Source organism: Talpa europaea (assembly GCF_964194135.1).
Source record: "Talpa europaea genome assembly, chromosome: 3".
Lineage (NCBI taxonomy): Eukaryota > Metazoa > Chordata > Mammalia > Eulipotyphla > Talpidae > Talpa > Talpa europaea.
Genome location: NC_140069.1, coordinates 75,425,779 through 75,450,453, shown reverse-complemented (window position 1 = coordinate 75,450,453; position 24,675 = coordinate 75,425,779). Strand labels below are relative to the sequence as shown.

General features: G+C 37.2%; 1 protein-coding gene across 3 annotated transcripts in view; it reads right to left on the bottom strand.

The window, feature by feature from the left end:
• VPS41 (VPS41 subunit of HOPS complex) overlaps window positions 1–24,675 on the bottom strand; it is a gene marked incomplete at both ends in the record, with an annotated part of 176,782 nt that overhangs the window by 145,329 nt on the left and 6,778 nt on the right. For all 3 annotated transcript variants that reach the window (XM_084230340.1, XM_084230339.1, XM_084230338.1), the window contains one exon: window positions 19,823–19,861. In XM_084230340.1, coding sequence (XP_084086466.1) covers window positions 19,823–19,861 — 39 coding nt within the window. The remainder of the gene's footprint in view (window positions 1–19,822; window positions 19,862–24,675) is intronic.

Here is a 24,675-nt window from a genome sequence, read left to right as displayed (position 1 = left end):
ACTCACATGTCCCACAGATCTTCTGCAATATTCTATTGGTCACACGCAGGTCAGCCATGATTCAATTGAGAGGAGATTCTCAAATAACATTTGAGAATCAGGGGAAGCCATCACACAGACAGCAACAAGAGCAGTAATAAAATTTTAAGAGCAATAAGCAAAGTTGATGAGATTAAACAGCCTACTAATATTCCATGTTTATCATAAGCCGTCTTCATGTTTCTTTTCTAAATATAAATAAGCTATTAGTTGTTTATTAAGAGTACTAAAATCAAAGATGGTATACCTACTTTCCAAGAATAACTTTAAAAACTAAAAACAACAAAAGGGAAGAATAATATTATGGTTATTTAAAAGACTATGCCAGTTTAATAAAGATACCAATGATAATCAACCTAACCCAAGGAACTGTTATGTGGCAAAAAGCAACCTGTTGTAAATACGAAAGAGCTAATTAACCTAGTCTAAAGAACACGGAAAAAGAAAAATTACCAAAAAAGCAACAAATAAACACTTCTACTTACCTATTTCTAAGCAAGAAACAGAAATCATTACAAACTTAACATTAAATATGATAACAATGATGTGTGTATTCTGAAGTAAATGTGTTAAATGCAAACTGAATCCTGAATGTTAGTCTTTATAATAAGATGCCACATGTTGCTCAAGTCTGGACATCAAATGTGCATCCAATGTGAAAAGTTAATTCTAGCCTCTTGACTATTTTGCATAAAAGCACTCATCCACGGACCATTAGATAAAGTTATTGTAAATAAGGTTTGCCTGTCTTATTTATAAGTGAAAACTAAGTAATTTCTTTCACATAAATATACAAAAATAAATACTCTCACAACACAGTTCACTGAAGCATTTGTACCAGGCTTCAAAAACCATAAAATAAAATGAAAACTCCAATATTAGGCACTTGATGTAGCATTTCATGCTTTTCTGACAGGTATCTTTTATGTTAAGTTAAAAGCAGGCTAAAGGTGAATTTTTAAGGTTTTTTCTGCTTGCTGTAAACAAAGAAAATGGAAAGTGATTCAAAAATACAATTCACAGAGGTTATTCCACTGCTGCAGACTGTATATCACATTTTAAATAAAAACACATTTTAAAAAGTCAAGTAGATTTAATATAGTTTCACTTAAAAAAATTAAACAGAAAAGATGGCTTTTGTGCGATTTGAACTTCCATGGCAAACAACCCAGTGTTAATAAAAAGCAAATCAATAATTTTTGTTAAATTTTAATAATCTTGCAAACCTACAAATAAAACCATCAACAGTCTGAGTTGAGATGACAGTTAACTGCGTTTCTATGACAACCTAGTGGAATAGTACAAGTCCTGACTTGCAGCTAAGCGAAGATATGAACAGAGTGACATTTACCCATACAAGAAAAATTTGCAGCCTTCCTTTAAAAAGAATCAATTCCTCAAGCAACATGGTTTTTCACTAAGTGTAAAGCACTTTTAATTAAAGACATGTCCTTTAAATCATCCTTTAAGACTCTAGGATGCGATCTGAAAATAAATTTCACATTACAGTTATTCTTTTGCATTTAAAAGAAAAAAAATTACTCTTGTGGGTGGGGGGATTAAGGCAATTAAAGATCTCAGCCTGAAAAACTATTAGTACTTTGTTACTAACACCAAGGGGTAAATGTTCATGAAGGGAAGACCTATCACCTTAGTAGATTTGTAAACCAACAAGAATATGGCACTTTTAACTTGATAATTTAAAATTCATGTAGAAGAAAATATTTTTGGTTTTTATAACACCAATTTTTCATCCTGTTTTAATTTACCCATATCTTTTATACAACAGTACATTTTATAAACCACTGTTATGGACCAAATGAAGACTTGAATTTTATTTTTCAGAATCATGTCACATGATTTCAGGAAATTAACAGAAAGGTCATTATATTTTCTGGGTTTTTTTTTTTTAAGATTTATTTATTTATACAAGAACTGGGGTATAGGTCAGAGGCGTGGGAGAGTGAGAGAATTCCCCAGAGACAGAGCGGGGAGCAGAACAGGCAGACGGACAGAAGACACTGCTTAGGGGAGCAGCGGGCGCGGCAGGAGAGGTCTGTGGAGTCATGTGGGTTTCTCCCTGGCTGGCTGGGAATCGAACCAGCGCTGTAGAGGCTGCGGACAGCTTCACAGCACGGAGCGCAACCCACTGCACAACCGGGGAGGCCCTGGGTTTTTGTTTTTAATTGTGTATCTACTGATTTACTATTGGCTTACAATACCAGCATACAGCTTCATGCCTTAATATGGTATCTACCCAACACACACACCATAGTGCTAGTGCCATCCACTGTTATCAAACTGACATCTCTACACTTTCCTTCCACCCTCTTCTCTGTCCCCTCTGGTAACCACCACAAACTCTGAGAAGTCAGAGTTATTTTCGCTGTGTTTTGCTACTTTGTTTGCTTTATTTATATATGTTCCACAACTGAGTGAAACCATCCACTATTTCACACAGCATAATCACCTCAAGTTACAATATTTTATCTAGGGATAACATATCTTTATTAAATACAGTTTTGCTTTCTTTCTTTGCTGGCTTTTCATAAAATAAAATGTAACTAGATATACTAATGGGGAGCAGTGAAATATTTTGTAAAGTCCAAGTTAAGCTGGTAAAAATACCACCAGCTGAGCACTCTAGACAAATCACAATCTCACTCTTACGGAGATGGCCTTTATTCCAATCCAGCTTTACCTTGTCAAAGACCTCAGCTGAACTTCTAGAAACTGTAATATGATGAATGGCTTACTTGACCTCATGCCATCAACTACATCTGACTAGGGACAAATCCTTCTAATAAATATCCAATATTTAAAGTTAATGAGATACAACAGGGACACTAACATCCTCAAAAAAAAAAAAATGTTTAAAAAAACACAGTTTGAACTTGCACAGTTAAAATACAAAGTAGTAATAAAAAGCAAATCAATAATCATCCTTCAGTATAAAATAAAGACCTTCCTTCTCTAGAACATTCTTTTTAGAATTCTAATTACCTTGTGGAGAATGGAAATATTCAAAATTGGCAGTCAGCCTTATAAATTTAACATAAGAAAAAGCTATCAAAATCTAGCATCAAAGCCTCCCCAGTGGCGCAGTGGGTTGAGCACAGTGCTGTGAAGCTGTCCCCAGCTCCTGCAGAGCGGGTTCGATTCCCGGCCAGCCAGGGAGATTCCCACATGGCACAGCAGACCCCTCCTGTCACGCCCGCTGCTCCCTTCAGCAGTGCTTTCGGTCTGTCTGCCTGTTCTGCTCCCCACTCTGTCTCTGATGAATCCTCTCACCCTCTTGCGCCCCTGGCCTGTACACCAGCAATTTTATAAATAAAAAATAAATCTTTATAAAAAAATTTAAAAAAAATTCCAGGATCAGAACATTTCAATTTTAGAAAATTTGCATTAAAAAAATTCTCTCTTCATAAGTAATTCACTTATTCATAAGTCCCATGATATACTATTTATGATTTACTATCTATTAAATAAGGTAGACAAAGAACAGAAAAATAAAACAAAACATGGTGCCAAATACAAAATAAGAAAATATTTTTAACAACCTAACTGACATTATACTGTAAGTCAATTAAAAAAACACTACCTGAGTTTAAAAAACAAAGCTAACAAATTTTAAAGAACAAATCTATTCTCTATAACATGACTTATCGACAAACACAAAATAGCCAAGAACGATATATTATGCATATACATTTATCTGAAATTATAATGTATCAGCAAATGCACAAGGACAATATAGGACATCTCTAAATGTCATATCTATCTTGAGCTTCTCCAGGAAAGGTAGAAAAGATCCATTATGAGAAAAAACTGCATGAAAAAGACCCCAAAAGATTCAAAATTAACTAAGGACTAATGACTGTTAATTGGTTTTGCATTGTCCCTCTCACCCTTGAATATTATGTCCCGAAAAGGGCAAGAACAACTATTAATTATTGTAGACTACAGATTTATTACACAAAGATGATTTTATTTATACAAAAAGATGACTATCTGGTAGGAAAGATGGTTTATCCATCCTTCTAAAATGTCAAATCATATCAAGAAAACTACATAAACAAGCCCAGAGAGTAACTTCTAGTTTCCATTAATAACACAAGGTATTATAGCTGCCTCAATGACCAAACTTTTTAAGAAAGTGACAAGGAGATAATGGAATTCATCTACAATAAAACAACTGTGGTTAAAGCTCCCAGGATGCCTTTCCATCAGACTGGAGACAGATAAGCAATTACATTCTTATATGAATGCAAATAATGTCATTAATTTTTTTTAAATTTTCAAGCAATATTAGTATTACTGAAGATACATATTAATAAAAAAAGTGGCTGAAATTATAAGCTGATAAATATAATCTAGATGATAGGGGTCTAGTTTTTCATATAGATAGAAAATTCAGGAGTCTCTCATATCCATGTTATTTTTAAAAGCATAAAATACACATGCTTAAATCAAAGGTCCGCAACTGGAGGTGATTCTGTCCCCCCCACACACACCCCAGAAACACTTATTTGGTACTATCTGGAGACATTCTTGTTGTCTCAACTGACTTGGGACAGAAGGTACAAACAGTATTCAGTGGGTAGAGACCAGAGATGATTCTCAACACCCTATGCAAATATCTCCAGAACAAAAAATTATTCTGGCAAAACTACCAAGAATCCAGACTGAGAAATCTCACAAGGTTAAATGTTATAGACATTAAAAGTTGTTTTCTAAGATTGCTTAATAACAAAGAAAAATATTTTCAAAATATCTTATGTGAAAAAGTAGACCATGAAACCTGCTTTGCACAATCCAAAACTAATTGACAACATTTCTATACATATGTGGGAAGAAAATCAGAAGAATAAACACCAAAATAGTAACCTTCCCAGGCTTCAGTTTCTTTGCCGGTAAGACAGGAGATCTACATAACAGGGTTGCTGTGACAAACACAGAAGATTGCAAATAAAAATCAATGTTGTGAGCTATTGCCAACACTGTCTAAGTTTTCTTAAAAAACAAAAATACAGTATATTTATTATAGAAATAAACACTATTTTTAAAGCCATTGTTCAACATCCTCTTCAAAATTCTTATCAAATGAACTAAGATTTTTATCTCTCAAAGCTGCTTTCCTTACCATAACACTTTTACTAGGAAACTGAGAAAAAGTTGAGCCTCTAATAATTGAAGAGTTCTACTTAAGATTCACAAGATATGCAGTCTTCATAAACCCTGGTCTCTCCGTTGCCCCGAAGTATCAGAATTTCATGTTCAATTCAAGGAGGAAAAAAATAAGGTGAAAGTCCCCATGCCCTAAGCCACATACCATAAACAGGATCAACTCCCATCATTTATTTTATATTGGGAAAGCGATAAGAATATATAGAGGAGGGGAAAAAATGAGAAAAGCAAATAAGCTTTTCATTTCCTTCCAGCCATATGGAATAACCTTACCAATCTTCAAGATATGCCATTCAGGTGGACAATTTCCGCCACTAAAGCCAACATAACCCTCTTTTCCTTTCGTCCCAATATCCCTTGGTGATCACAAGATTCTTAGATGCAGGGTTTATACCTTTTCATTGTTCTGAACTTCACCTAACAAAACTGTGGGTACCTAAAAAAGACCAGTGAAAACAAAAGTACATAGTAATAGCAAACTGAGTTTAGTAAGAAGCTTTTCTAACACATTCTCATTTAGATTTTCACAAGAAAATCCAAATAATAGAATACCAGTCAAAATGAACCTCAGAGATCATTTCAACTCTCTGTTATTTTACAGATATGGAGGGAAGCAGGAAGGGGAGGCTGTAAGTCAGTAGAGGGCAGAAACAGAGGGAAGAAGGTGGCTAGTCTGAAATAGTATAAATTAGAATTAGTCATAAATATAAAGAAATGAAGCTCTCTACCTTACTTTTCTTTTTGTATATAACTGGGATGTAGGCTAGGGGATGGGGGAGAGGTGAGAGGATTCACCAGAGACAGAGTAGGGAGCAGAACAGGCAGATCTACCGAAATACAGAGAGAGGGGAGCAGTGGGCGAGACAGAAGAGGTCTGCTGTGCCACGTGGCTTAGCAACCTGGCTAGGGATTGAACCCAGGGATCGAACCCAGGCCAGGCCGCAGTGGTGATAGGGCTGAGACTTTACCCCTAGGCCAGCAGGAAGGTCCCTCTCTCATGTAACTAGTTGTATCAATCAGAGGACCTGAAACTCAATTTCCATGAAAAATCTACATTTATTTATAATTTATATGTTTATTGTTATATGAAAAAGAATTATTGAGATCATTTTATATTTCAGAGGAAATTAAATACCTCTCCAGCATCTTTTAATTGCACATTCCATATTACAGGTTCCAAAAAGCCCGTTGTTGGTCACTCCTACCAAACCCTTTTGATACTTTCTCAAAATATTCCATAAAGAATAGGAACAAAAGCCCACAGTAGCAATATAAACTTAAACTATAACCAAAATCAAGGAAAATCTAATATATATACTGCATATGAATTAGAATTCATGGTGCACCTTACTTTGATTTGTGAAAACATAAACCACCTAAATAAAAGGTAGAAAGATGCTTTTTGCTCTTCCACCAACTCTCTGTACAAATGACTGGGCGCCTGCACCTCTGCACCAAGATACCCACCCCTGAGGAGCTATTCTCAAGAAGGAAACGACCTGCTGGTTCTTCACTCCTGCACTTGCACTCACTGCCTGGTCACCATCTGCCTAGGCATCTTTTTGCCTTCTGGCAGAGATTACAAATCCTTAAAGCTGGACAGCGCATCCTGAGGATACAGGAGTTGTGGCTGTCAGCACTGACCGACCAAGTGAACACTAGGAGCAAAATGTGGGTACTTCAGGAAATCAGAGAACACTAATAAAGGTAAAAATATGAAAATGCATTAATGCACCAGAAAAACAAATGATTTATAAGTCCAAGGATTAGTTATTTGTAAAGACATAAATATGAAAGTCATCAGAGTACTACTTAGCTCCTGCATAAAAATATCTGGCCTGTACTGTTTTGGCAGCAAGTTCTATTGAAAACAATCAACAGAAAATTTAAGTTATGTAAACTATCCTGTAACAGGGAAAATATCAAAAACTTCCCAATTATTGAAAAGATGGCATAATCTTGATTTCAAAACTCCCGAAGAATACATCAAAATAAATATATATATGAAAAATATATTTATGTGTGTATATAATTCAGTCATTTCATGTAAGAATTTAAATGTACAAATTCTGAACAGAGTATCATCAATCAAATCCAGCACATATTAAGAGAAACCTCTGAGGTCAGATATTGCAGACATGTAATTATTGGGTATTTAGAAATTTGATTTCATCTCTTGAGCTAAAAAAGTTGTAAGCCTATACTGACAGACACTGAAACAGCATTTACAAAGTTCAACATTTGTTTCTGATTTATAATACAAAAATAAGTAAATTTTTAAAAAATCATTAAATAAAAAAAGTTTCTACCCTGAAGAATGAAGCTTGGTCCCCTGAAATCAAATGTAAATATGACACTCAGCAATAAGAAGGCCATTCTCATCATCAGGAAACAATTCATGGATACCTGTAACCAACTTTTTTTTTCAAAATTGATTTAGAAGTTTTGGCCATGCTAAAAGAAAATGGAAAATAATAAATATATTGTTTTTCATGTGGTCTTATAGTAAGACATAGACTCAATGGAAAGAACAAAAACTTAGAGCTTACGAAGGTTAATTTTGTGTCAACTTGACTTTGCCACGTGGTGCCCAGATGTATGGTCAATCACTACTGCTGGGTTTTTCTGTGAATGAGTTTTGGAATTAGATAAACATTTAAGTGATCGACTGAGTAAAGAAGATTGCCCTCCCCAACGTGGGGGGGGCCCATCCAGCCAGTTGAATATCTAGATAGAACAAAAGCTCTCCTCCAATTAAGGGAGCTCTTCTAATTTGTCTTCAAAGTGGGTAGCTTTTTTTCTAAGTTGGGATCTGAAATGAAACTTCAGTTCTTTTTCAGGTCTCAGTTTGCCAACTCTCCCTGCAGATCTTGGGAACTGTCAGTTCTATAATCCATGAGCCAGTTCCTTATAATAAATATTTTTTCTCTCTCAGAACTTATTGGTTCTCATATCCTATGGATCTCTCTTGGAACCTGATATTCCTCTCTTTCCATCTCTCAGATAATAACCTATCTCTCAGGTCCTAAACAGATACCATTGGTCCTAGTTCTCTAAGAGAACCCTTGCACACAACTCCTGCCGAAACAGAGAGCTTGCCTGGTCTGCTGGCCCATTCTCCCAAATCAGAACAGAAGACACTATAAAAATGAGAAGAAAGAATCAATGTTTTTGTGTCCTCTGGGTAGATCTCTAAGAGTGAAATTGCTGGGTCATATGGTAGCTCCATTTTTAGTAGACTGAAGAACCTCCAGACAGCTTTCCATAGTGGTTGGACCAGTTTGCACTCCCACCAGCAATGTAGGAGAGTTCCTTTTTCACCACATCCTCGCCAGCATTTGTTGTTGCTAGTTTTTTTGATATGTGCCATGCTCACTGGTGTAAGGTGCTATCTCAATGTGGTTTTGATTTGCTTTTCCCTGATTATGAGGGATGTTGAACATTTTTTCATATGCCTGTCGGCCATTTGCATTTCCTCTTTAGAGCAATGTCTTTTAAGTTCTTCTGCCCATTTCGTGACTGGATTGTTTATTTTGTTTTTGTTGAGTCATGTGAGTTCTTTGTATATCTTTTTGATCAGTCCCTTATCAGTTGACTAGAGTGCAAAGATTTTTTCCCAATCAGTGGGATGTCTCTCTATTCTGGTTAATGTCTCTTTTGTACACCTATGTTTATTGCAGCACTATTTACAATAGGTAAAACCTGGAAACTACCCAAATGCCCAAAAATAGATGACTGTATCAAGAAGATGTGGTATATATACACAGTGGAATATTATTCAGTAATCAAAAAGATAAACTCATGCCATTTATAGCAACTGGATGGAACTAGAAGGAATTATGCTCAGTGAAATAAGCCAGAAGGAAAAAGAAAACAATCGGATGGTTTCACTTATGGCGGGAATATAGGGGAACCAAATACGGCATCATTGTAAAAAAAAAAATTGCAGTACAAAACACAACAAAGCAAAAATGAACAATTATAAATCAGAGACATCCTGCAGGGGAGGAGGAGGAAGAGGGATTAGAGGGAGGGAGGGAGAAGCACGAGGGACTGAGTTGATGGTGAACGGGTACATTGGTGAAGGGAACTCTATGGGGACTACACCTGAGGGGGTGGAGCAAATATTGTTTAAAAATGAACAATGATGTAAAAAAATAATTTAAAAAAATGAGAAAAAAGAGGTATTTCAGAACTTAACATCGCCAGGTGAGAAACCCAAGAACTGAAATCATCCAGAAGGGGGAGCTATTTAAACTCAGAGCTCCCCTCCCCCACAGGTTGCCTTGCAGTTTTGCTGCCCCATTCACTACAGAAATTAGCAGCAACAGTCCAGTGCTTTCAGGAGTAAGGATTGAGCAGCTGCCTTCATTCCCGCATTCACTCCTTGCCCTCTACAGAATACCTTCTCTCAGGGCTGCTTCACCTGCAGGTTTGCCTAAAGTGCAGATTTGCACTTTACAAGGGTTCAGAAGACCCATGGCACAAATTCCCACCCTAAAATATACTTTTCAAGAAGTATTCAAGTAAAAAGAAAACTTGAGAAGCTGCTATTAAGAAATAATAGAAATAAGGATGATCAAAAATCTTGGTAAAGTGGACTAATGTGATTTAAAAAGGGAGAAGGGAGAGAAAATTCTCCAAAAATCTACTAGAATTCATAATCTAGTGGCCATGTCACAAAATAAATGAAGATAAAGTTTTCTTATGCAAGTTCTACCATATGAATCCCTAATACACTAAGCAAGCTACTTAAAACCTCAGTTGCCTCATTTTTTTGTGATATGGGATGATAACATATAACCATAGTATTGTTACTAGAATTAAATGTAATAAATGTACACACAGTATCTGGTATCTGGTGAATGTCAGTTACTAAAAATGCCATTTTTTAAATTTTTGTATAATGGCCCCAACTTTAAACAGTACAACTCATATTCTCCTTTCTGAGTTTTACTCCTATCACATTACCCAGACATATCTAAGTGTTAACCTCGTTACTTGGAAAATAAAAGGAAATGCTATAGTCCCCAACTTATTAAGCCAACAGCTTCTCCTGGTCCCTTGTAAAGACCAAAAGTAGCCCATCACTGGGCAAATACCTCAAAAATGTCTAATCACTGATAGAGCTAATGACAGTAGACTAAAACTTTAAGCTTTATCAGATGCGCCCCCACGCCCTAACCTTCTGATATTAATTCATGAGATTTATTTAATCCACTGAGGTATTTGGAGAAAATACTTACACTGTAAAGAATTATGATAATATGGATGCCTGTGAACCTCTATATTTAATAATGACTGCACTAAAACTGAAATAGCTCATGGATTAAAATAAATTTATGTGGTTCTGGATTTGTTATAGCATTTCTTGAGTCCTCAGAGAAAGGACTGCCTTAAAGTCCTGACAGTGCAGAATCAGGCTTTAATTGTCAAGTGCAATTGTCATTTAAACAACATTCTTGGACAATTATCAGAAAGGACACACATTCATTGTTATAAATATAGCTCCCGAAAGTGTTGGCAGTTTTATTACAACTATTTCCTGTATGTTTTCTTTTGCTGCCTATATTTTACTCCCAAAACCCTGAGAAATAAAATCTAATGAAAAATGCCAAGGGAACAACATTGTCCAATCACATCATTTACTGTATTAGTTTCCTATCACTGTTGTAACAAATTACCATAAACTCTGTGGCTTGAAACAACAAAAATTTATTGTCTTACATTCCAACACAGATCTCACTGGGCTAAATCAACATGTTAACAGAATCCATTTCCCTGTCTTCTCCAGTTTCTAAAGGCCCCTGCAGTCTTTGGCTGTGGGCGCTTTTCTCCCTGGTCTGCCTCTGCAAATTTAGCAAGGTAGGTCAAGTTCTACTTATATCACATCACTCTGACCCTTTCTACCTCCCTTGTGTACTGGTAGAGACCCCTAGTACCATCTGGATAATGAAGAATAATTCCCTAACTTAGCCAATTGCATTCACAACCTTCATTTCCTCTATCACGTACCAGCTGAAAGCTTTAAGATATAGGTATCTTTGGGGGAACCATTAACTGCCTACCACTATTTAACTTGGTACTGAGATTAACAAATGGATCAGAGAGGACAAAAATGATGGTAGGCTCTAGGGCCAAAGGCCCCAGGCAAGCCCAAAGCCAAAATACAGTTCTTAAATATCCCTAACCTACACCATCATCAATTTGAGGACACCAGGTGGAATAAAGCAGTTCTCAGCTTGAGTCATGAGGTCAGGATAGTATTTGGTAACTGTTGCTTGACAAAGGGTCCTCTCAAAGTCCTGATTTCACCATATCCAAAATAAGGACATGATGCCAACTTCACATTAACTATTGTGAGGACTAATGAAATCCATTTATTTTTTATTCAAAAGCAGCACTGCTAGTGTAGGGTAAGGAAAATGTCAGGCTTTTCTGCCCTTCTGCCATCAGGATAGATGATGGATCCTTGTCCTGAATGCATGCCTGATGGCGGGCACCTGGAATAGGGTGTGGGCATAGGTAGATGGGATTCAGCTGAGCTAAAACTGTGCTTTTAAGGGCGGCGTCACGGGGGGACGCCAGAAGCAGCAGCAGCAGCACCAGTAGCAGCAGTGGAAGCAGAAGCCGAAGCCGAAAGAGAAGCCGAGAAGCAGCAGAACGAACGCTAGAAAGCCCAGATAGAGTGAAGACTTGCTGGGGGCTGGGAGGCCTGCCAGCCTCCCAGCCCCCAAGCCAGCACCCCTGTCTGCCATATGCCTGGTGAACCCCAAATAAAAAACCTGCAAAACTACTGAGGACTCTGACTCCTCCTTTACCTGGTCTGCATGGGATCAGAAAACCTGCACTGTGCCCAGTCCTGCCCTTACAGCTAGGTAATGGGAACTGGGTCCTTGCCTTCATGAAAGTGCCTGGCACAAAACAGGACAAAAATAACAAAAGACCAACAGCGGTAAGTTCATTAAAAACCTTCCAATGCCAGGAAAAATGCTAAACATACATGACCTTTATGAACTTTCTAGATACCACCATTTTGGGTGTTTTTTTTGGTTTGTTTGTTTTTTGAGAGAGGAGTCAGGCCCCACCAACACCAGTGATCACCAGTACTCTTATCCGAAGTACCAATGGTCTTTGTAAATCCAAGGGAAATCCCTAGACCTCATCTTATTCTTCCCCTCAGCAGCTTTTGGTATAGTGGGCCATGCTCTATTTTGTTCCTTGGCTTCCGGGATGCCACTCACTCTTGGTTCTCTTCCTACTCACTGGCTGCTCCTTCTCAATCTCTTTTGCTGATTTCTCTTCATCTACCAGCTCTCTAAAATACTGCAGTAGCCTCAAGGAAAAGACACTAAGTCTCTCATTAATCTGACCTTACTGAGTTTCATGGCTTTAAGCATCATGGAATTGCTGGCACAAACTTCTGTCTCCAGCCCACACATCCACCCTTTCTTTCACTACCCATTTGACAATTCCATTTGGATGTTAAATTGATACCTCCAACTTAAGCTCCAAATGGACCTTCTGATTTACCCTTTCCACCACCACAACCACCTCACAATGAGCACCAAATCCAGCTCCAACTAGTTTTCTTCTACTACTTAACAACAACTTCATCTTTCTAGATGCTCATCTGATTCCTCTCTTTCATTTACACCCCCTGGTGTAAAACCAGAAAATCCACTGGTTCTACTTTAAAAAAATAGCCTAAATACTCTAGGCTAGCACCTCATAATTGGCCTGCTGTGTCCTACTTTTTCCCCACCCAACAGTTGTTTTTCAAACAGCATCCAGGGTGATTTTACTAAAACAATACCTTCCAGTGATTTCCTATCTAACTCACAGCAAAATGCAAAGTCCATAAACTGATTTGCAGGTTCTATATTCTTTTTTTAAAAAAGATTTATTTTTATTTATGCATACAGAACTGGGGTACAGGACAGAGGTGTGGGTGGTGAGAGGATTCATCAGAGACAGAGTGGGGAACAGAACAGGCAGACTGACTGATATACACTGCTGAGGGGAGCAGCATGCGAGTCAGGAAAGGTCTGCTCCACCACGTGGGTAGCTCCCTGGCCGGGGATTGAACTCGCGCTGCAGTTGTTGCATATGGCTTCATAGGTTGCATCCTAATCCCTTGTGCCACCAGGGAGGCCCAGGTTCTATATTCTTGGCCACCCATTACTTCTCAGACATTATTTCCTCCACCTGCCCCAGCCCCACTCATAGTACAGAAGTGGGGTCATCCTAGCATTAGCATGAGCCCATTTCTTTTTTTTTCTTCTCCTTTTTCTCCTCTTGCCACCCTTCTGTCTTTGTCTTTTTTTTAATTATTTAATTTATATATATTTTACATCATTGTTCATTTTTGTACAATGTTTGTTTTCTCCTCTCAGATGCAGTCCCCATAAAATCCCCACAACCAATTAACCCGTGCATGATTGCCATAGTCCCTTGTGCTTTTCCCTCCCCTGTTTTGATTCCTTTACCTCCCCCTCCCTGCAGAATGTCTCTGATTTATAGTTGCCTGTTAATTTTTATTATTGTTTTGTTATTATTACTAATTGTTTGATCCCTTATTTGATTCCCCTATATTTCTCCTATAAGTGAAACCATCTGATACTATTTTTTCCCCTCTGGTTTATATCACTGAGCATAATCCCTTCCAGCTCCATCCATGTTGCTGCAAATGGCATGAGTTTATCTTTTTTTGATTGCTGAATACTATTCCATTGTGTACATACACCATATCTTTTTGATCTGGTCATCTATTTTGGGGCATTTGGGTTGTTTCCATATCTACCTATTGTAAATATTGCTGCAATAAACATGGGGTGCAGGTATCCTTTTGCATTAATGTTTCTGTGTTCTTTGGGTAGATCCCTAGGAGTGTAATTGCTAGGTGATATGGTAGCTCCATTTTTACTAATTTTAGGAACTTCCACACAGCTTTCCATAGTGTTTGGACCAGTTTACATTCCCACCAACAGTGCAGGAGAGTTTCTTTTTCTCTACATCCTCGCCAATATTTGTTGTTGCCAGTTTTTTAATATGTGCCATTCTCCAAGGTGAAAGGTGGTATCTCATTGTGGTTTTGATCTATGTTTCCCTGCTTATAAGTGATGTTGAACATTTGCATTTCCTCTTTGGAGAAGTGTCTTTTTAGCGCTTCTGCCCATTTTTGACTGGATTGTTTACTTTGTTTTTGTTGAGTCGTGTGATCTCTTTGTAAATCTTTGTGATCAGTCTTCTTCCAATCAGTAGGGTGTCTCTTTATATTGGTTAATGTCTCTTTTGCTGTACAGAAGCTTTTAAGTTTGATGTAATCCCAGCTGTTTATTTTCTTCTTCACTTTCTTTGCTTTGGGGGATGAGTCTTTAAAGATGTTATTGAGATGTATGTCTTGTAGTGCTTTGCCTATATTTTTTTCTATATATTTTATGGTTTCAGTTTTTTTGTTCAATTTTTTTATCCATTTTGAATTGGTTTTTGTGCATGGTGTGAGGTAGTAGTATAGTTTCATTCTTTTGCATGTGGTGGTTCAGTTTTCCCAGCACCATTTATTGAACAAAATGTCCTTGTTCCTTTGCATATTCTTTGCTCCTTTGTCAAAGATTAGTTGTCCATATACGTGTGGCCAGATTTCTAGGTTTTCTATTGGATTCCATTCATCTGTGTGTCTGTTTTTGTTCTAGTACCATGCTATTTTCATTACTATGGCTTTATAGTATAGTTTGAAGCCTGGTAGTATGATACCTCCATTCTCCTTTTTAGTCAGGAGAGCTTTGGCAAGCTGAGGTTTTTTTGTGGCTCCACATGAATTTCATCAATATTTGTTCTATTTCTTTGAAGAATGGCATGATCCCATTTCAAGGTATTATACTTGCTCCTCTACATATGAGACCTTTCCCCCAGAAATACTGACTCTATATTATCCTATCAGAGGACTCCCCCAAGCACCTAGTATAACTCACTCCATATTCCTCTTACACTTGTTTATTTAATCCACAATATTTATTACCACCTGGTATGTATGGTTCAGTGTGTACTATCTACTTCCTATCAAATACTGGTGTATTTTAGCATCTGGAACACAATAGTACTTAATAAATATTTGCTGAATGAAAAAATGATCAATTGGTCCATTTTGGATAACCTAACTTTTCTCCTAGGTAGTAAAATTATAAATTTTTAAAGTATATCATACCAGAAAGAGCCACATTTATCTTTTCAATCTCTAGCAAATGGCAAAAATACAAACTGAAAAATCTATATTTGCATCGAGAAAGTTTCCACTAAGTTTCCAAACATATAATTTTTATAATATATGCTTCAAAGGAAATGTTTATCCATGCCTGAATGATACCATAATCAGCAGAACCCGTTAATATTAATAGCTCATTAAGTGAAAGAACAAATTTTTAACCCAAGGGCTATTTGGAAAGGATATAATATTATAACCTCATGCACCACAGTTTTCTCAGCAATCAATCTCATGACAGGACATATCATTTTAGTTACTGGTTGCTTTAAATTTGTTTATTAAAATTAATAAATGTTAAGAATCAATTTAATTTTCAATAAATGATTCACAATGTTCTACCCATCAGGTAAGATAAATTACTTTTTGTGATTAATTTTCAGATTACAAAAAGTTATCTCCCAAATTCTCACAATAACTGGTTTCCTTTTAACAAAACTGAAAAAGAACTTTCACTATGGCTGATGTATCTAGAAGTTGTACTTCTCCTTAAATTTCATTTCTCATTCAACATAAATTTCATATAGGCTTATTTTAAATAGATTTAGTTGTTAACCCACTTAGTTTTATTAAAATTAATATATCCAATATATTCAAGACCCCCTAATTGTGCTATTTGCAATAACTAAGTCAGCTCTAAATGGGTATCTGTTTTAGGAGGCATTTTTACAAACAATGGCAACAAAGATTATAAAGACAGAGGTCACACTAATTAAGTATCCTGTTACTGTGTGCCATAGCCCAGGCACAATGTAAGGTAATTTACATTCTATCTTTGCTTCAGTGAACACACTAGAGGCAGAGTAAGTCTTGGTGAAGCAAATCATTTGTATTCAGGAATAACAAAAAGCCACTGGAACCCTGACCTAGTACAAAGGAGACCTCACTGCATATCACTTTCTATTAGGTGCTGTCATCTGTCCTTGCTGTCCTTCTTTAGCCTGATAGATTTCCCTCATTCTTCTATTTGCTATGCAAGTTTAATCTTGAAATGTTAGTTTAACAATTTGACACTTCTATTTCAACTTCTACTGCAAAGTTCTTTGGACAACACACTAAACTTTTCTAAGAAAAGGGAGAATATACTTCTAAATAAATAACACACCAAGAACCAATTCAAAGCAAGAAGGGTTTAAAAAAAAAAATACCTCCACAAAGCAGAGCTGTTTCATGTCCATATGTACAAAAGACCCTGGGAAAAATGATGATGCTTCTGTATTGCTGATGCCTCAATTTGCTTTCCTTGTACTAATGATTCTATTCAGAATTAAATCTATGTATATTAAGTCACTACAATTCTAGAGCATTTATTACTGCAGTGAAATCAGTTTTTCCTGCCTAATATACCCCCGATGGTTCCATCTGCAATATTACATGAGATAATCCATATAAAACACTTGGCATAATGCATGATATGTTGTAAGTGGACATGAAAACACTGATGATTCTTCATTATTTATCCTCTCATGTATTAAAATGAATCAGATATTGGAATTACTTGCCAAGGAATTTAAAGCAGCCACTATAAAAATGTTTCAGCAAGCAAATATAAATTCTCTTGAAACAATCTAGTATCTCAACAAAGAAACTCAAGTCTTCAAAAATTGGAAAATTTAGACCTGGAAAGTACAAACCCAAAAGAAATCACTTACCGAAAGAAATCCTTCAATAGTAGTGTGAAGATGACATAGCAAAGAACCAATGAACTTGAGGATAGAGCATCAGAATTCACCCTTTCTGAACAACAGGGTGAAAACAGACTAAAGAAAATGAATAGTCTCAGGAACTTATGGAACAATACCCAAAAGAGCTAACATTCACATTCATCAATGTCCCAGAAGAAGAGAACAAAGTAGAACTGAAAAAGTATTCAAAGAAATAATGACTGAAAACTTTCCAAATCTGGTGAAGGACATAACCCTAACAGTCAAGAAAGCTGATTACACCCCAAATAAGAGAAATCAAAAAAATTCATGGCAACAGACATCATAATTAAGGTTCTGAAAACTAAAAACAAACAAACAAACAAACAAAAAAAACGAGAGCAGCTAGGGAAACATGACACATTACTTATGGAGGACCACCAATTCAATTGACAATGATTTCTCATTTGAAATGACAGAGGCCAGAGGGAAGTGGCACAGCATTTCTCAAGTTCTGAGAGATAAAAAAAAAAATGTCAACCAAAATCAATCCTAGAACTGGAAGGTATTCAAACTGAGTGAGAAAAACAAGAAAAAAACCTCTCCTAAGAATGGACTGCAAATCAAACTATTACTTAGCTGAGCTATCACCAGCCTGACTACTTTGCTGATTCAAAAACTCACAGGAAACAATAAACTGGGAGAGTAGCCACTTTCCAAAAGACAGTGGGGAGTCTCTCCAAGATCTCAGGCTGTAGTACCAGACTATAAAATAAGCCACCAGCACCACATCTAAAATACAAGCTGAAGATCACTAGTACCCAGAGTACTTCCCATGAGGTAGGCACCATGCAAGATGTTTTGAACCCATTAATCTTACCTAACTCCTCACACTAGGCATACCAGGTAGCAATAACCCCTATTTTCCACATGAGAAAGTTAAAGAACAGAAGAGTTGGGTGCTAGTTCCAGGGTGACACAGAAAATATGCAGAATAACTGATACACGGACCTCTCAGAAGACCCCAGAGCTAAAAGGCAAAATGACAAAAAGAGCCTAGAGTCTGGGGACTTGAGCTTGAATCTATTTCTCAGCTACTCCTTTCATTTCCATTCAACCATTCAATCTCCATTTGACTCTTGCTCTAGAATCAACCCAGAACTGGCTCTGCTGATTTCAGATATTTACTTCCTTACTTACAGTGAGGTGTACAATATGCTGTTTTCTAATCACACTGGAGGGATGCATTATGTGTATTTTTGTATGCTCTCCTTGTGGATCCCTTTAGTGTTTGAAGGATGTGTGGCAAGATTTAGATTGAGGTGGCTGACCAAACCCTCCTTGTGTTATAAGGAAATTCCTGAACAGGGGGGCTAAACACTGCAGTGATTCTGAGAATATGAGATCCTCAGATAACTACAAATTTCCAAAACTAAGAATGGTGACTTGAAATGCTTTCCATGGTGACATGCATCTGAGTAGGTGTGATCCTGTGCCACTCATTTTTTGTTTAAAAACCAGCAAATATTATATCCTATATACAGACATCTCAGTAATTCCTTATTAGGATTTACTGAGAGGTAATCAGAGATCTTTAGTAGTGAAAATGGTAGGAACCACAACTGTAAGGTCAAACTACCAGTGCATGATGGTATAATATATGAAAAGTTCTTCTCAGTAATATGTTGAAGCCTACTCGCCCCTAAAAAAGTAAACAAAATTCATGTAATAACTACATGCAATACCAACCCGAGTTTACAGACTATAATGGCTACGGTTACATTGGTGTGGATTTCCAGCAGGTAATCCTATGTATGTTTTTGATATTCCTGAGCTAAATGAAATATTAAAAAGAAAAAATGCAATTATTGTTATTAATCCATTTATAAAGTTGATAATCTGTGTCATTGTTGTATTTCTTTGTTTTGTTATGAAGACAGACTTTTTCATTTGATCTTAGTCAAAAGGCCAAGAAATGATTATACTTTTTTCTTTATTGAGGGAACTCTGTTTCACAACACTGCATGTGATTGAGTGGCATAGGATCACACCTACTCAGATGCATGTCACCAAGGCACACTCACCTAGAGACCCACAGTGTTCGTTCATAGTTCACTGTCCCCCAACCCCAGTATGTTACACTTATTTCTTATTCATAGTCTTGAAAACAGATTTTTTAAATAGTCCTTCCTAATATATTACTATTTTCTCATTAATATACAATCTTTAACACAGCTTCCTAACAGATTTTAAGATGTTATTTCCCTTTTAATTTTATGAAATAAATCATAATTCCAATGACTCAGAAATTACACCAATGAGCATGTCACAGTTATTAAAAGAATGGAGAAAGAGTAAATATGGCAGAACCTATAATGGCTATTGTAAAAACAGGCATTTAAGGTGTCAAAATTAGAAAAATTTGCATTAATGGCCCACTGCCAATATGCTTCTCGTTAAAATACTGTACAAGATCAGGAGAAAACTTTTTGTTCCTTTTCCTGCTTATTTTGTGAGCTAAACCATTTAATATTTCTAAAGATCACTGGCATGTTCTTCCCCAAGGCTCAATCACCTCCAGCCCAACCACACCACCCCAGCCCCTGAGAGAGCTGCGTGTAGCAAGCAGAACACGTTCAAAACAACAAAACAGTTAGCTAGAAATGCCAAGACTACTAAATCATCATCTTACCTCAGACTCATCTGTAGATTCTTCTAGAGATCCAGTTTCCTACAAAGTATACAGGGGGAAATGATCAGAACAGATGAAAAAAAAAAAAAAATTTGTCCTCATGTTCCTACCTCCCCTTCAGTGGAGGTGCTTTATAATTACAGTTTAAAGGACTCACATATCCCAGCTCTCATAGGCCCCCTGCAGCCTCTACACACCCACAGGGCAGTCTGGGTTAGTCTGGGGCCACATGGACCCACTGCTGTAACTGACCTCCCTCCAGTGATCATCTGCAAGTCAGCAAATGACCCCAGGAATTATCATGGAAATGGCAAGGCTTTTCCCTAAAAAATGAAATCGGTCTAGCAAAGCAGTCTTAGTGATCTCAGGAGGGAAGAGGAAACTGCCGTTTCAAATTATCTATAACCCAATTTTTATATGGAAAGCTCTTATGCTATTAATTACTGTGCTATTAATCTGGCAGAGTCAAAATGATTGTCTTGGTTAAACAGCTTTTACAAAAGAATTCCCTTACAGAGGTACAGATCGGACACTGTGCAAACAAGCTGTATAATTTACATTCACTCTTTAAGCCATTAACCGGGAGACAAATTCTGCCATTTAACACAGTTTCCCTCTTGCCAGACAATGAATCTTGCTGCTCTGGAGAAAACAAAGCAAAAAGGGAAAAATCGACTTGATCCTGCTAATCTCTCACCTGTCCACAGAAGAGAGAATGTGCTGATGCCACGCATCCTCAAAGAGGTCAGCAAAATGAAGATTTACTTAACGTACTTATAGATATCAATAGCAATAAAAGGTTACAACTAATATGCTGACACTGAATGTAAGCATTTTACAACAATCCATGAAATAAAGAACCCCAAAAAATGAGGCAAAGATATCTTTTTCAAGAAAAAAAATATTTTAAAGAAAGATGCATATATTACTCAGTACAAATTGAATAACAGGATAAATGCAAATCTGGTGCTTGAAAACATTTTAACTTTATTCACTGAAAATCAGAAAGAGCTAAGAAGATGTCAGGCAGCCTCTGGAAAAACTGAATAATCCAGACCCGGCCTTCAAAGGTCATCTGAAAAATAGGGATGGATGTTACTTCTAATTAACAATGTTACTGTAGTTATAACATTATCCTGATGAACATGAGAATCTCCTCTATATCTCAATGCAGTCCATTTAATTTAATGTTAATCTAAGCCTTAGAATGGTCTCATTAATTTGGAGCTACAGTCTTTCCAACAGTCATTTTTGTTCTTAGCACCAATAAGACACATATGAAATACAAATATTCTACTTGACAGTTCTCCAGAAAATGACACCTTCCATGCCTCCCTTCTCAACTATTTCTCCAATGTGCTAACTACCCCTGCTTCCTGGTTTTAGTTTACTTACCATCCTGTTCCTCCTCTTTTGGACACCACTCAATATTAATAGTCGTTATTCTGATATCTTTACTGAATAGCTATTGTAAATTGTTCATAACGTTAAATGTTTTACACATAGCATTTTGAAATTTCTTAATGGCCCCTTAGGTAAGAACACTGAGGCTTAGAGTTTGAATTTAATAACTTCTAACATGCCTTGGAGCCCCAAGAGTCACTGTATATTAAGTTAGTAACATTAGCAAAACAAAACTCCCACCTATACCATAACCACACTAGATTCATCCTGATTTCCCAACACTAGAATTCTAAAAGGACACTTGACTACTATTTTCTAAAAAATTACATTAAACCTGAGAAAATTTTTATTTTTTTAGTTAGAGTCTATTCAAACAAGCAAAGAGGTAAAAGGACAAATGTCCCACTTGTATTTGTCATTAAGACAAAGTGATTTCTGGGTCTCCCTGGTGGCACAGCGGTTGAGTGCTGGGTTGCAAAGCTGCCTGCAGCCTCTGCAATGCTGGTTCGATCCCCAGCCGCTGGTCGAGGGTCCCACATGGCGCACAGACGTCTCTAGTCGCCCGCTGCTCCCCTCAGCAGTGTATTTCATCAGTCTGCCTGTTCTGTTCCCTGCTCTGACTCTGGTGAATTCTCTCACCCTCCTGCACTTCTGACTGTACCCAGTGCTTATATAAATAAATAAATAAATAAATCTTTTAAAAAAATAAAGACAAAGTGATTTCAATCTGAAACATGAAAATCAAATGATACTCTTATTCCTCACCAGAAAGCAGGCAGTGCCAGAATCTGATGCCTCAGGAGTATGCAGATCTCAGATACTGAGTCTTCAGGGATAACTAGGTGCTCAGAGAAGTTTCTTATAGGTGCCTGACTCAACCAGGAACATTTTCTCCAGGCCACGATCAGACATACCCTCAGCACCAGCACAATCTCCCAAAAACAGCTGTGGCCTCTAAAAAAGCACAGTTTTCTCCATAATTCTACCAAAGTAATTCATGAGTGATTTCAGGAATTAGACTGGTCTTATTTCTTAGTATCTATCATTCATTAAGCTCCTCTGCTTAGTGCTCTACAGAGCAGCAAACAAGAACACGTAAAAGTGAATGGCCTCACAGCCATCCAAGAAGCAAGGCTGAACTTTGAGAAAGGTTATGATTTAGAAGGTAGCAGTGATTTTCAAACATTTATTAACTTCACACACTGCCTTTCTTTCTTTCTTTTTCTTTTTTTTAAGATTTATTGATTTACTTATGCAAGCACTGGGTACAGAAGCACAGGAGGGTGAGAGAATTCACCAGAGCCAGAGCGAGGAACAGAACAGGCAGACTTATGAAGTACAATGCTGAGGTGAACAGAGAGCGTCAGGAGAGGTCTTCGCGCCATGTGGGACCTTCACAGGTGGCCAGGGATGGAACAGGTGCTGCAGAGGCTGCGGGCAGCCTTGCAGCCCAGCGCTCAACCGCTGCGCCACCAGGGGAGGCCCCACACACTATCTTTCAAATAAACTAGTCTTAAACCATGAAAATAAAAGTGATAATATCATGACCCTCTCTAAGTGAAATATACCACACGCAAAAATGATAAATATTGTTAAGATTCTACTTATGTGAGACAAAGTAGAATAGAGATTAGTAAGGGCTGAGGGTAGAGGGTAATGGGAGTTATTGTGTCAGGGGTACAGAGTTTTAGTCTGTAATGAAAAGCTTTGGAGATTGGTGGCAGTGAGTATTGCACAGTGAGTATGTATTTAATGCCACTGAACCACACAATTAAAAATGGTTAATGTGATAAATGCTATGTTATGTATATTTTACTAAGATTAAAAAAAAAACTGTGCTGCTATGGTCGATGCAAAATGAATGTACTAGAATGTACACCATGATAAGATATAGACAAAGAATGGGCAACAGGCTAATAGTCAAACTCAACAGTTGTTTCACTTTTCTTTTGCAAAGCATGCTTTAAACTCAACGCATTAGGTAAACTCAGGTTTACCTAATAATTTGGTTGCCTTGACTTGTGACTGCTGAAATCTATCAGCTGCCATCCAAATCATCTTCCCAAAACAAAGGGCAGAGCAGTCACTGGCCCACTCAAAGAATTCTCGAGAGTCAGGAGATTTCAGATTCCCTAGCAGCATTGTCAAAATACACCCCAAATCTGATCCCCAACAGACTTTCACCTACTTCCCACTCACTGCACAAACACATGGCGCACCAGAGGTGACAAAATGGTGGCATGCAGTCTGCGTGTGACCTACAGGTGTCTTGTGTGGCTTGAGTGCTGTTCTTAAAAAGACTTTCACATAAAAAATCTACATATCTAATTAAATAAAAATGAGACTGTATGTCCAATTGGGATCCACAGTTCCACATAAGCTAAGCTGGAGGGGAGCAGTTTATGCCATGACATAGAATGCAATTCAGCCACTGACCACTCACTCCCAATTTCCCTACACAAAGACAATCTCACCCATTTCCATTGCCACCTGCCTGCCCTGAACTTGGGATGCTCACACTGAGCCTTTCCTTAAGTGGCTCCTTCAGCTTAGGTGGTCTCTGGACCAACTCTCATCCTTGCAGTCTTCTAATCTCAATATGCTCTACAGGTTCAAGGAAACCCACAGAGGTACCTCCAGGAGGGGGTCAGAGAGTCTTTGTTCTTGCTTCAACAACAGTGCATGGATTTTATGTTTCGTATTTTCATGTGGCAGATATGAGATCAGAACAACTTTGGAAATCACTGGCTATTTCTAAAGCCTTACCTTCATGTTATTAAAGGACTTAGACAGTGAGATAAGGAGATGGAAAACATCCCATGATCATGGATGGGGAAAATCAATAAAAGCAAAATAAACATCCTGTCTAAAGTGATATAAAATTTAAAACAATCTCCATCAAAATATCAACAACAGTTTTCAAAAAAAATTGAAATTTATGAAACCACAAAAGGTCTCCAATAGAAAAAGCAAGTTTGAGAAAAACAGGTAGCACATTACCTGACTTCAAACTTTACTACAAAGCAACAGTATGAAAAACCTATGGTATTGACACAAAAATAGATCAATGGAATAGAAAGAATTAAGAGCCCAGAAATAAATCCATACACCACATCAGTACCTAATTCATGATCACAACTATACAATGGGGAAAACAGCTTAATAAATGGCACTAGGACACTGGAAGGTCACACATAAAAGAATAAAGTTGGATCACTCTCTAACTCTATACACAAAAATAAATTCCAAATGGATTAAAGATTTGGACATAAGACTTGCAACAGTAAAATATGTAGAAGGAATCACTGGAAATATATATAATGACATCAATGATAAAGATGTTTTTGGAGACTCCACTGACCCTATGTCAAGGGAAATAAAAGCAAAAATACACAGTTGTGATTATCTCAACTTAAAAAGCTTTTACATAGTGAAAAAAAATGTGAAGA